The sequence below is a fragment of the Microtus ochrogaster genome, linkage group LG2 (assembly GCF_000317375.1).
Source record: "Microtus ochrogaster isolate Prairie Vole_2 linkage group LG2, MicOch1.0, whole genome shotgun sequence".
Lineage (NCBI taxonomy): Eukaryota > Metazoa > Chordata > Mammalia > Rodentia > Cricetidae > Microtus > Microtus ochrogaster.
Window position 1 is genome coordinate 25126759 of NC_022028.1, and position 14435 is coordinate 25141193.

The window sequence follows — 14435 nt, forward strand, 5'->3', positions numbered from 1 at the left end:
ATGTTTTTCTCAGTCTGCCAGTTTATGATCGAGTGTAAATTCATACTCAGGGTCACCGCGGATTCCACTTTTCCTAAACATAGGGGAGGGGCTGGAGAGATGCTCGGTGGCTAAGAGCACACTTGTTGCTCTTGTAGAGAAACCCAGATCTGGTTCACAGTACCCACGTGTGGGTTACAATCATTCATAATTCCATGGGCACCAAGCACACACATGCTACACATAAATACATGCAGGCTAAACACTCATTTGCTAAAAGAGAAATAAAGAAAAATAGAGGAAATGTGGTGTTAGGGAAATTGGAGAGGTGAGAATGAGGGGATGGAGTTGATCAAAACATTATATGTATGTGTGAAATTCTCAAACAATAAAAAAGAAACCTTAAAAATAGAGCTAGGCACTGGAACGGCAAGTGTTCTCACAAACAGAATCTGCTTGTTGGGATTCTGGGAGGTCTAGCTCCTTTTCCTTAATTGGAGGCAGTTGTAAGCATTGTTTGCACTTTAGGTTCCAGAAAGGTAATTTGGGAATCTTTGAGGCTGAGTAATTTGTAACCCTTTCAACAAAAGGCTATGTTAGCCCCCCTTTTAAATGGAAATAAAAATTCCTTTAAAAAAATTCCCATTATGAACAATGTAGGCGAAGATATGCAGCCCCATTCATGAGATGAGTGAATGTTGGGCCACTGAGATGGCTCAGAGCTTCAGTCCCTGGGACCCACATGACAAAAGGAGAAAACAGACTCTTTTTTTTTTTTAATTTATTTATTTATTGAGGATTTCTGCCTCCTCCCCGCCACCGCCTCCCATTTCCCTCCCCCTCCCCCGATCAAGTCCCTCTCCCTCATCAGCTTGAAGAGCCATCAGGGTTCCCTGACCTGTGGGAAGTCCAAGGATCACCCACCTCCATCCAGGTTTAGTAAGTTGAGCATCCAAACTGCCCATGCCCCCCCAAAGCCAGCACATGCAGTAGGATCAAAAACCCATTTGCCATTGTTCTTGAGTTCTCAGTAGTCCTCATTGTCCGCTATGTTCAGCAAGTCCGGTTTTATCCCAGAGAAAACAGACTCTTCAGGTTGTCTTCTGACCTCCATGTGTGCACTGTGGTAGCATGCTGTTCACATGTGCATACTAAATAAACATAATTTAAAAATTCCCAAAGCCTAAATAATTTCCTTTCATTAGGCCAGCCAGAAATGCTTTAAAATGAGGAGTAAGGGGCCATGGTCCAGAGCCCCCCCCCCCCTTTTGCCCTGCTTTAAAACTAGTCTTGCTGCAGCTAGGTGTGTCCTCTTTCTTCCTAGCAGAGGCCCATTATATTTCAGTACTTGTGTGCCTCTCCCTTAGCTAGGAGATACCAGCAGCTCCTGTTTGCTGGTGTGTTATACATGGCGTGCAGATGCAGCATTCGCCTCAGAGGGAGTGATCATGGCTAGGAACAGTCCGTGTTACCCCAATACCCTACTACACATTACCTTTACGTTACATGCCTAATCACATATTACCATTACATCACAGCTTTATGAAGTTGTTGTGATTGAGCAAAGACAAGTCAAGATGCTTCTGTCAGGACGACTTCCTAGCTTTGCTAAGGAGAGCCTATTACACACCCCAGGCCCTGCTCTCTGATGACCTCCTAACCTTTGTTGGAAGCAAGAAGTGTTAGAGCACTCCGAAGGATTTACCTAGTAATCATGGCTATTAGGTCAGACATAGTGGGCAGGGAATGGTTATTAAAGAGGCTAAAGACAGCCAAGAAGTTCGTCTCCCAGTAGTTCCGGTCAGCCAGCAGCCTTGCAGAATCTCCAACATAGGAGCTTGTTCTTACATCTCAGCTCACGTAGGTATCTGGGAACTGGTTTTCTAGTTTTGTTGCTTTCTGCTTTTCCTGTCACATTCTCTTAGTGCCAGGAAGGAGTCCACACGGGCCAGTCTTTCCATAACACTCTTGGCTCCCTTCCCTGCTGCTGTCCCCTCTCTGTCTGTGAACACTGCAGTAGGATACCCACTCTTCCCTCTTGTGTCCTTTCCGTGGGTGTTTAGAAAAATGGTTCCTGCTCCATTAGTGTTTAGCCCTGGAGTCTCAGCTGTGGCTCTGTGACTGGGGATTGCTTTCCTCAGCAGGGTGGACATGGAGTGTGTGCTCAGTAGAGTTCCTCTCCCCAGGAGGACACATGGATTATTCAGTTTAGAGGGGCAGGTGGAAGTGAATACATTAAAAGCAAAGGGAAGTGAGAGAAAAGAAAATTTCTTTGTGAAGTGGGGTTAGCATTAGGCAGACATAGTTTCTCAGTAAGAGTTAATAAGCCATCCTGTGTCTGTTGTGTTTTTTGGCTCTGAGATCATAGAAGGGAAAATTTGAACTCCTTTGCCTCAGAGAATTTTCAGAGACTTTCCACACATTTCAAAGGACTAAGAACCATTTCCTCACTTGCCTTCACATACAAAAGGCCATTGTTGTGCAAACATCAGCATCTGACAACAGGGTCGGCCTTGGCCTGGCGCTGCCTTTTTCACAGCTCCGCTTTAAAGATCTGCTTTATCCCTGGGCCTGGCAACCCGGGCCAAAGCTAAGGCCTTGCCTAGTCCAGTTGGCAGTGGCTGTCTTGTTCATAAGAACCTCTTGTAAGTTCTTGAATGTTCTTTTGACGTGCGGTCTTGTGCTTTTATTTTTAGTTAAATTTGGTGAAGAATTTAATTCAGCAAACATTGGTATCTTAAGATGGGGAGAATTTTCTTTTGGGAAATTCCAGTCATTTTTTTTTCTCTTTTAAAAGGTGATCAGAATTGTTACATAAGCAAACACACTGTCACCTGTATGCAGTAGCATGTTCTCAAGCCTCTTGAATGAAGGTAACTAGAATATTGCTAACACTAGTAAATCCAGGGCATGTGTGAATGGGCTTTAGAGCTGTATTGGTATGGCAGACTTGGGGAAGATTTTAATAGCCCAAAAAGTATGCATTTACTCTGACACACTTAAGAACACTTCAGTAATAAGAAAATCTGTGATTTGAGAGACCTTGAGAATCATTCTTATAACATTATGCAGTCTTTCACTTTGATGTTTGTTAAATTGATGCAAGAAAACAAGACAAGGTTAGACTATTATATTTGTAGGTATTAACAGGAGATTCATTTCATTTAGGTTATTTTCTTTCATGAAAACAGCCTTTCATATTAATCATCTGTTAAGAGATATTTAGGGGGCTGGAGAAATGGCTCAGAGGTTAAAAGCACTGGCTACTCTTCCAAAGGTCCTGAGTTCAATTCCTGGCAACCTCATGGTGGCTCACAACCATCTATAATGAGATCTGGTGCCCTCTTCTGATCTGCAGGCAGAATACTGTATACATAATAAATAAATGGACCTTAAAAAAAAGAGCTATGTAATAGAATACATTTGAAAAGTCAGTTGTTTATATTCTACTGTTACGGTCTTTCTGAATGTGAAGAACTTTGGTTGCTCACAACTGTCCTGTTGATTCTTGGTCAGATTCTTAGACTCCGGGTCTTGGGAGGGGGTGGGGAGAGTGTGCAGTGTAGCAGTGCCTCTGTCCTGTGGTGTTCACCTCTCTGCCCTGCCCTGGAGGTGCATGCAGTGTACTCCCTTCTTGGGTGCTGTCTGCAGCATGTGTCTGGTGCTGGTCTCCCTGTGAGTGCGCATTTGCCCTTTCTCTCCCCAGATACTGCCAAGACCACTCATTGCTCCACTTACCTAAGGGGTTGAACATTGGTGATTCTTTCTGGGCCTGTCTTCTTTTTCTCCTCCCTAAATTAGAGCAGTTTTATACTCTTGTTTCAGTTTATACTTGTGAATATTCCAGTCTATTATGGATGGCAAGTAAGAAAGAAATTGTCTTGTTCTTTGCCTTGGCCATTCATTCATTCTTCCCCTAGGCAAGACTTGCTTAATGGGATAGTCTCAGGAATTTTTGCATGTGCCTCACTGTTCAAATTTATCTTCATATGTCCATGATACTTGCTAATACAGGTTTCTCAAGTGGATAAATCAGTCATTTCTAGGCCTGTGTGTATCTCTGAAAAGTGACTGTTGATACTATACTTATTTGAAAATCAATCCTTATATGTGAGATCTCTGAGTCTCAGATACTTTATTATTATTATTTTATTAGTTTTCTTTTATTGGTTTTATTGAGCTATACATTTTTCCATTCCCCTTCCTCCCTCCCTGTTCTCTTCTATCCTCCCCTTGTCCCCCACACTCCTGATGTACTCAGGAGGTCCTACACTTTGGACCACTCAAAGACCTTATGTCCTGAGAAACAGAGGTTGTGCTTTGAAAATATGATACCCTACCCACAGCTATTCCTCAAGCTTATCTGTACTTTATGCAAAGATTATCGTAGGATTTGATTGGGTTTCAACTCTGAATAGATAGTTCTGTCTTCCATCACTCTGAGTGTGAGATGCTGAGTACAACCACAACAGTTTTCTCCAGGATGCCATGTGCTTGTCACGAGTCGGATTTAATTTAAAAAAAAAAAACAAAAAAAAAACCACAGCACACAGGCTGACAGGGGAGCTCAGTAGTAGCTGAGCATTGCCTGGCATGTTTGAGGCCTTGGAGTCAGTCCCCAGCGCACACACATACGCACACACACACACATGCATCCTATATTCCTCTCAGGAAGGCGATGTGTATGTACATGGAGAAGGCTAAATATAACCATGCTTTCAAAGGACTTAAATTCCTAAAATGTTTCATTTAACACTAAGAAGAAAATTCCTTTTGAAAACTTTCAGTCAATAATTGATGTTTTTCTTTTTAAGATTTATTATTTTATTCTATGTGTATGGGGTTTTACCTATGCCTACCTGTGCACACAGTGCCACAGTGGCCAGAAGACAGCATTAGATCCTTTAGGGGTCTGGAAGTCCCGCTCCCTGACCACCACCCAGGCTAACTCAGAGAATGCTTCTCAGGAGCGAGGATTGAAAGATTTCTATAATAGCTTGCACAGTGTCTGAAGGTAATTCTCTTTTATTATTCTTTAGATCTAATTCTCTTGTCCTAATTGTCTGTAATTCTCTAGCTTCTAATTCTTTAGTTCCAATTCTATAATTTTAAATCTTTGGTTTCAATTCTCTGTTCCAATTCTCTGTAGCTTCCTGTTCAATCTAGCCTGAATACACTTTTTACAGGAGGCTTGAAGTTATAATTTAAAAATTACAGGAGTTACATCTCGTTGGTAAGAAGCATTCCTTTGGGTGAGTGACAAGGGGAGAGCCCTTTACCACGGCCACACAAAGCTTCAAGGTCTCTGGAGTGACTGTGACCAGAGGGTAGGCACAGTGCCCAGGGAGATGAGCTATGAGACACAGTTTCATCAGCTACTCTTGGCAAGTGAAGAAGTGATAGGGTTTTTTAGACTTTGTGTTAGTAACCTTGGTTAGGCACCCACAACTCTGAACTTGTGCAGAGCTGTAAAGTTTTAAACTTATACTCCATTCACAAAAACCTTTAGTCTAGTTTGAACTTGCTCTAAAAAACGAGCTGATTGTGTGCAGTTTGTCTTAGACTGAGGAGACATTTGTTACTTTCTTGTTAGTCGGAGTAAAGGGAACAAAGTGCCTTCTAAGTGCCTCACAGTCCTCGTGGGACAATAGATCTAGTTATGAAGCATATTTTAGCATATTTCTGTATATATCAAAATCATACAGCTTAATGAGAAGTCATCTTCCTGACGATCCATAGATATATGTGTGCCCAGTAGATGGAATATTTTCAGGAGATAAACACACAGGCAGTGGGAAAACATCCAAAGCTGCTCTTAGGGAGGAAATGAAGTGACTCATGAGAGAAATTACAGAAGAGTCAAACAGTTGTCTACAGTGACCCCATGGCCTTACCAAGTAGGGCTCCCGTCAGAGGGTCACTCATCTGATAATAGGTCAGCCTATTGGACACTAGTTATCACCTGCTGTATACTCCCATGTCCTCCAACAAGATCCCCAGGAATTGGAGTTACAGATAGTTGTGAGCTATCCTATGAGTGCTGGGAACTGGACCTGAGTCCTTTGGAAAAGGAGCCAGTGCTCTTAAGTTCTGAGCCAGCTCTCAAGCCCCTGAAGATGGTTTTTTTAATTTGTTGTTTGTTTTAATGTAGTAAGAATTCCTGAAGTACTTAAAAACTCTTAGAAAATAGGAAAAGAAGAAAAGACAAATTTATGGGTAATAGAACAAAAGAAAACAATCGATCCAAGAGCCCCACATTGCCTTTAGACATTCTAAGACATTGGTGTGTTGGGAAGAACATACAGTTAAACAAATAGTTAAATAGTTAAACAAAATTTCTAGCTCTGAGAAATACATTTATGTCAGGCATGTTCTGCCATTCCAGAACTCAGAAAGAAGCAGGAGAATTGAAAATTCAAAGTCGTCCTGGGCTACATAGTAAACCAAAAATCAAAAACCAACAGATACAGTTTCTGAGTTGAAAAACTTAATACATACACAGCACACGGTTGAAAACAAAAAGAAAGAAAGGCCCATGCGAAGGCCCATGCCATCTTTGAGTCCCGGTATTGAAGACAGAAAGGGGCTCCTAGAAGCTGCAGAGCAGGGCACTTTGTGGTCCTGTTGCAGGTACTGAGAGTCATTGGGACTGACTACAGGTCAACGTGGACCTCGGTTGGGCAGACTGCACAGTCTCAGTGGGACATCACCCCCGTCCAGGCCAGCACACACAGGACATGCCTTAGACGCTGCTGGAGTATGTGGAAGATTCAGAAGGAGTACTAAGCTCTAACAGATCCTTATGTTGTGTATCTACTGTAACCTTGTGATATAGTATTTTTATTTAGACTTGTTGTTAGCCACAGTAGTAGCACAGATAGAATTCGTGAACTGTATCAGTTTTCTCTCTCTGAAAAAGTGATATTTTCTGTAGATGTGTTGTGTTGTCCAGTGGAGTAGCCACTAATGAACTTGTTTCCTTATGCGTTCAAGCTACAATTTAGCGGTAGTGTTAGCCATGTATTAGACAGTGCTGGTTGAATGTTAGCATTTCCCATATTCATAGAAAGACCTAATAAACTTTAGACTCCACAGCATGTTAGTGCTTTGCTGACAGGTATTGTGTCATTTTGCAAGAACAGTTAGGGAAGTAGCTGTGTTGTTGTTGTACACTGCATGCATATCTGGAGTGGGCTGAGTCTACCGAGTTGGTTTTACACTCTTATCTGTCAGGGGGTGCTAGGTGGAGTATACTTAAGAATGAGCCTTATAGGCGGAATGGCTTTTCCAGCAGAGGCTTTTTGGCCAGTGACATTGGACAGGTCATTTTATTTTTCTGAGCCTGTTTTCTGTGTAGTCGCAATGAGTTACAGTAGGAATGAGATCCTGACTTCCCAGGGTTGTAAAGAGAATTATAACTTTGAGATATTCCCAGCAGTAATAGTGATACTTGTTTTCTTTGCTGATGCCCATTTCTTTCTGTTTTTTTTTCTCGTGCATACTTCTAATTTTTAAGATATTTTTTGTTTTTTTTCCTTCTTTGTCCTTTTTTTCTACCCTCTAATCATTTATTTCTTTCTGTTCTGATTTTAAGAGTCCTAGATAGTGATGCCGTGAATAACAATGAATGGTGGAGTTCAGTAGGCAGTGAGGGTGATTGTAGTCAAAGCAGAACACAAACCCTGTAAGAGCTCAAAGGAACATTACACCTGTGACCAGTAGTTATGGGGAAGCTGTTAAGTACATGTAGAACACTTGGCCAGGAGAGGCTGCAGGGTCCAGGAGTTTCGCTCATTGACACCTGTTTCTCACTGTCGGCAAATCTCCGAGGACCACAGCCAGCGGATCCCTGGTAACTCCACAGTTCTTCTTCTGCAGCAACAAAGAAGAGAGCGGGAAGCCAGGAGACAGCAGGAGCGAGAGCAGCGAAGGCGAGAACAAGAAGAAAAGAGACGGCTGGAGGAACTGGAGAGGAGGCGCAAAGAAGAAGAGGAGAGGAGAAGAGCTGAGGAGGAGAAGAGGAGAGTGGAGCGGGAGCAGGTTAGTTTATCAAATCGGAGTGTTGGTTATCCTGTCGAGCTGGGGCTGGGAACCAAGAGTACTCTCCTGTGTGCATGCACTCATGTACACTCAGAAGTTTAGGTTAGTGTTTACATTGGAAGCACTAACGACTTGACTCCTTATCTTAAAAAAGAATAGGAATTGATGCAGTGGAGAGACCCTTTGAAACTAGCCAGAGTCCTGACGAGTGTGACATGTGACAGATTTCTGCATATATGTTCACAGACTCGGCTTACATACTTTGAACTCCAGGTATCTGGGAGTTAACTTTTTAGACAAGGAAATTAAAAACCAACTGTAAGGGAATTTTTAATAAATGTTTGAAATATCTAGTGACTGAATGCGTTTTCAAACATATTTTTGTAATATTAAAGATTTTTTTTGATATAGTTTAACAGAAACAGTTTTTGTAATGCTTTCAATTTTAGTATTGCTTTCTATAGTTTATTTGTAAATTTCTTAAACCATATGTAAACAAAAAATAACTTTTCTTAGTTTATTTGGCTTTCCTGTCTTTGAATTGATCATTCTTTGTTTTGAGCTTTGAATAAAGAAGAAACTCAATGAATGGAAACCATTTGAATAGTGCTTGGATTTCAGATTTAAAGTACTTTCAGACCATCATTTTAACTCCAGATAGGATGATCCAGCTGCTGTTCTTGGTTCTCCTCCTGGACCTTGAGTGTCTGAGCTTGGGTCTGCATATACACCACTGTCTATTTGAACGTCCGTGATACAGCCTACGTGTTACTCTCTACCTCTTGATGCTTAACAGCATTGCTTGTTTGTTTGTGGTGGCTGTCATTAATATTTCATCATGTTTATCCCTGAGGGCTACAAATTTGTGAAAATGCCACTTGTCAAGAAGTCACCGGGGTGTTGCTGTGTTTGATTGTGAGAGGCTTGAGGGTGGTGCTTCCCTTTTAATTCTGTGGTGGAAGTTGCAGTTGTTCAGATATTGTGAATAGGGGCTGGTGAGCTTGCCCAGCAGGGGAGAGCACTGGCTGCTCCTCCAGAAGACCCGGATTCAGTTCTTAGCACCCACATGGCCCCTTAGGAACCCCGTCACTCCAGTTCCAGGGATCCAGTGGCCTCTTCCTGGAATGCATACACATGGTCTACAAATATTCATGTAGGCAGAACACTCATAAATACAAAATAAAAAAAAATCTTAACCTTAACTGGCAAGTACCCTGCACTTTAAGGGTTTCTTAAAATTGTTTCTGTTTTATTCTGCTTTTCCTTTTTGATTGCTAAATAATAAGTAGTACACATAGCATCCCCATGCAAGCGTGTGTTCCATCTTCTCTGGTCATTGTATGTCAGAATCTTTGTGGTTTGGATAGCATGTGATTTTTTTCCCCTCCAGTTTTCTTGCATTTTAAAGGAAGAACATGAAAGATCAAGTTACTATACTCATTTAAGTTAGGATTTAATTCTGTTTTGCTAAAACAAAAAAATATATGATTTGGTATTCAGATTCTCCTTTTCAGACAGCTAAGGCCACATGTCCATCACAAATACTCTCCTTGCTAAGCATGAGCCTGGGGAGCCAGGGACCAGGGACCTACCTGGCTTTGGGGACTCAGTCTTCTTTGTAAGATATGGTGCCCTCAGGGTGTTTACAGGACATTGCTTTTGTGTTGTCTAATACTTTTCTGGTTAGCTTAAGCATCTGTGCAGCCCGTATCTTTGGTTCTTTACTTCAAGGCATGTGCCATGAAACAGGGGCTGATCAGTAGGAGGCATCTAAAGAAACAGAACCCACCTCCATGGAACAGTTTTCCACAAGCCCTTTCTTTGCTCCCCTTCTAGGGCGGGTGGGTAGTTTTCACTAATGCAGGGGTGGCAGTGTTTGTTTTCCTGACAGTAAGACTTCTTGTAAAATGCTTTTGCTCCAGAGAGATATTTCATATCTAGCTCATATTCCATTTCTCTAGTGAAGAAACATAATGGAAGGTTGAACGTATGCAGCAAATCACACAGCTTGTTTTTTGATGGAACTGGGTTTAGGATCTCCTGATCGCTTTGTTCGAATAAAATAGGCACAACTTCAAGCTTGAGTATATTCCCGCCTCTCGCTCCTTCCCCCAGAGTGGAACTTGAACTACAGACTTTAGGCAGGTCAAAGTAGCATTATTACCTTTGTGTATTATGCTTCATATGTGATTGCCTTTCCCATTGTGATACAGATGGGTCATTTTCACCTGCTGTCGTGCCTGTGCACAATACACAAACATGCAGACTCATCACCAAGAGCTTGGGCCAGTTTACTTGTAGAGAAGTGCCCGTAGCCTGTGATCCCTGACCATATCCTTTAGACTATAGTCATTGAGGTACCTTTCGAGTCATTAGCAAAAGCACAATTTTTGTTTGGGGTTTTTTTGGTTTTAGGTCTTAAAACAGAATTGAGTTTTAGTTTTCAAAAGTTGCTGACCCATGCTGTTTAAAATGATGTCACGTAAGCAGGTATTTACTAATCAGAATCCCTTGCTCCTAATTCAGCTCAGTGGCTGTGGAGTCTGTCATTTTAAGAGGAAGACCTCCTTTACAGTTCTGTGTTGGGTGTGGTAATAGCATTGTACAGTAGTGCTCCCACATGGCCACGTGTCACTGGATGCCCTGGCCTCCCTGCACTCACTGGCCAGCTTGAAGCCTTTGTAAAAGTCCCCAGCTAGAGGTTGTTTTTAGGTTAGGTGTGCATTCTTCGGTGAGTTTGCTATGAAGCTTATTGGAGTAGTTCTTGGTTGCCCACACAGGTGACTGATGCTTTCCTTCTGGATGTATTGACTGCTGGGTAATTTCTGTGTGACAGGAGTACATCAGGCGGCAGCTAGAGGAGGAGCAGCGGCACCTGGAAATCCTGCAGCAGCAGCTGCTCCAGGAGCAGGCCATGTTACTGGTAACGCCCCGCCTCTGTCCCATTCCCAAGCCACAGGGCCTGTCCCTCCCCTGAGTTGGCCGGCTGTGGTGACTCCAGAGCTTTTTGGTTTTATGTGGAAGTCAGGTTTCTAATGAAGATGTCCTCTGTGGTCATGCTGTCAAGCACAGTATAAACTGGCCTTTGTTTATTTCCCATTAGTAAGTTAACTGCTTTGTTCAGTACGTGCCTGTCATGTTTTAAACAGAACTTGGCATTCAGTGAATGTGAAAGTGCTGAAGGTGTCAGGCTCACTGAGCATGTGTAGAATTTTCGCTGAATTTGTGTGTATATATACCACTGAATCTGATGTTTAATTAAATTCTTTTACTCTGCAATGATGTTACAGTTAGCAAATGCTGTCAGATTTTACACAGGTAACATGCTATTTAAAATCCCAACCATTCGTTTTGCTCTTATACAAGAGGGGAAGTGCTGTTTAAACAAACAAAAATCAAGAAGGGACTCAGAGACGAGATGAGCTCGCCGTGGTCCCCAGATTCAGTGTTGCCCTCTCCCTCTCCAAGGAGTGCCGATGGCGGGAGATGGAGGAGCACCGGCAGGCAGAGAGGCTCCAGAGGCAGTTGCAACAAGAACAAGCATATCTCCTGTCTCTACAGCACGACCACAGGAGGCCGCACCCGCAGCAGCAGCCGCAGCAGCCGCAGCAGGACAGGAGCAAGCCAAGCTATCATGCTCCAGAGCCCAAGCCTCACTACGATCCTGCTGACAGAGCTCGGGAGGTATCTTCTTTCACTTTGCTTAAATGCTGGTCCTGAAAAGGCTCTGAGACGTTCCCTCGTGACTGGTGAGAGAGCTGTACCATGAATTTCACAAGGGACCAGCAAATCACCCGTTTTCTATGTGGATGCCTCATTTAACAAGTATTAGAGGAATTAGAAGTAAAACTACACAAAAAAGAATGTTTGGCACCATCATTCTTTAGTGTGTGAACAAGAGAAGTGGTCTGGTGTAAGACTAGGATGACGATCCAATGGACCTTTAGCCTGATTTCTTATTGGGTCAGTTGGTACATTTGGTCACAGCCTCAAACTCGGATGCAACCAAGCCTTCTTCCACCTCTGGGCTAGACAAAAGGGTTTGGTTGCTTCCAGGAGCGCTGAGCAGTTCTGGCCTGTAGATGGCACTCTTGTTCTACACCCTCCTTCACAGGGCGGAGAGTCAGGGAACAAATTCTCTTAGATAGAGTAATGAAACTGGGCACGGAGACTATCTTAGAGGCTGCTTTGCTTAATTTTAATTTTCATAGTTTTTTAAAAATCCTGTATCAAATCTTAGCCCTGCTTTTTGCCACCCCTCAGCTGCTCTCCCTCTTTTCTTATAGCTGAAGAGAACAATTTCTCTTGATGTCCTGCTCTTAGACTTCCTTCTTCATCTCTCCTTTCCCTACTAACATGGCGCTATGTCTTCTAATTCTCTGATGCAGGTGGAAGATAGATTTAGAAAGACTAACCACAGCTCCCCTGAGGCCCAGTCTAAGCAAACAGGCAGAGGATTGGAGCCGCCGGTGCCTTCCCGATCAGAATCTTTTTCCAATGGCAACTCCGAGTCTGTGCACCCTGCCCTGCAGAGACCAGCGGAGCCACAGGTAGCAGCAGCAGCCTTTGCTGTGCTGAAGACACATACTGGCTCACTGGCCACACTTAGTGCATTGTCACGTGGAAAGAGGAGAGAGGTGCTGTGGCGGTACAGCTAAAGAAGGATATGCAGTCGGACTTCATTGTTTAAGTCATTAGGAACAGTACATCTATAGTCAGTAATTTCATTTTCGCCCTCCTTAACTCAGATGTGAAGTCCCTCCTTCCTCTTAAACAAATACTTTTTCACTAGGTTTTTAGAAAGTTGTTTTATTGTGTAAGCACGTTTGAAAAGAACCAGAGGCTCTTCTCTCAAACATTTTAAAGTAAATGCTTTACTCCTGTGGTCCCCAGCTCTCTGGAGGACGCTTGGAGGCTGAAGATGCCTGAGATCCATGCAGAATTCTGTTTATTTGGCTGAATATTTCTGGGAAAGTCTTTGTTTTTACCAGATTCACAAACACTTCAAGATTCAAACAGGTTATGACCATTAGATTAAATATTGATTTCCTGGCGGAAGTCTTGACAAAGGTTATGACTTTTCTTCAGTCTGTACCATATTCTGCCTTGTCTGAGTACTCAAAAGAGAAGCTGCCATGTTGTCTAGGAAGGAAAGTAGATGGCAGAGACATCCCAGGCTGATTCTTGCTCTCTTGCTGACGACAGTGTTTAGATACTCCTTCCATGCTGTTCTGTACTGCAGGCTGCCTCAGACAGATGCTAACTTCCCTGCATTTGCCACTGGAGTTTGCATGTCTCCTAGGACAAAAGTTCGTGGTTTTGAGACAGAAGGAATGATTGTGCTTTGACAAATGCATTCACTGAGAGTTTGAATGTGCTTTACAATAACAAATCCTCCTATTGGACAGTGGGGTGCTATGGCAAGGGGTCAAGAGGAGCAGATCTGAGGCACAGTATGTAGGGAGGGGGTTTATGTGGGTACAGCAGCAGAGAACTCCAGAGATTACAAGATGGACAGAAAAAGATACAGCATAGGGTGAGAGAACAGGAACAGACCCAAGTAGAAAAGTTTGGATGCCACTCGCTCCTAAACTTGGAGCTTGTTTCCTGGTGTGCTGCGTGGTAAATGCACAAGAAGCATTTGTCTTGAAAGTTAAACCCAGCACAAGGGTCAGACTTCTCTCTGAGCAGTAGAATTCAAGAGCTCCTGAGTTATGTGACCTCATTTTTATTTCATGAGTGATTAATACAGTATTTAGAAATAGTCTCCCTTTTCCTCCTCCTTTGCTGAGAGTGCTCTTGGCCAAAGCAAGCACTGTAGAGTGTTCTTGGAGGGAACCTTCTCAGTGGCACCTAACGTTGAGCCCCACTTACTACTGCTTGGTGACACATTTGTTTGTATCTTTCCCAGTGAATGTTTAAAATATTTTAGTAGTATGAAATTGTAACAAAACTAGGATTATATGATCCACTTGTGAGCTATGGAGATTGTGCACGTGGATTTGGCCACAGGTTATATCGGCAAAAGTCAAGCGGGTTAAGGACTTGGTGATTTCAGTTTGCACTAAACACACTGATCAGTAAGTATGTAGCAAGAATTATGAGAATCGTAATGTTGGGCAGTTATTCTACAATAACAAGACAACATTTAATGAAAATATTTCATAGATTTTTTTGAGAGAATGTTTTTTAAAGCAACTGAATAAATTAACTTGGCAAAGTCACCTTCTTGAGTTCTTAATTGGAAGGCACACTCCAACACTGGTCAGCCTGGGGTGACTTGTCATTGGATTTTTTGCTAAAGAAATTTTAATTCCACTTTTTTTCATAATTAATATAAAGTCTCAAAGATTAGGAGGAAATAAGAAAAAGCTATTGGTATATTTGGAAAGTCAGTTGTTTGGGTTCTACTGTTA

The 14435-nt window shown here is 42.5% G+C and overlaps 1 protein-coding gene across 22 annotated transcripts in view; it reads left to right on the forward strand.

Moving 5' to 3' along the window:
• Positions 1-14435, forward strand: part of Map4k4 (mitogen-activated protein kinase kinase kinase kinase 4) — a 139560-nt gene that overhangs the window by 99008 nt on the left and 26117 nt on the right. For 9 of the 22 annotated variants that reach the window (XM_026785820.1, XM_013351036.2, XM_026785825.1 and 6 more), the window contains exons 13-16: positions 7858-8019; positions 10856-10942; positions 11488-11703; positions 12408-12569. In XM_026785820.1, coding sequence (XP_026641621.1) covers positions 7858-8019; positions 10856-10942; positions 11488-11703; positions 12408-12569 — 627 coding nt within the window. The remainder of the gene's footprint in view (positions 1-7857; positions 8020-10855; positions 10943-11487; positions 11704-12407; positions 12570-14435) is intronic. The other 13 variants (XM_026785823.1, XM_005359976.3, XM_005359981.3 and 10 more) reach the window with 3 other exon arrangements.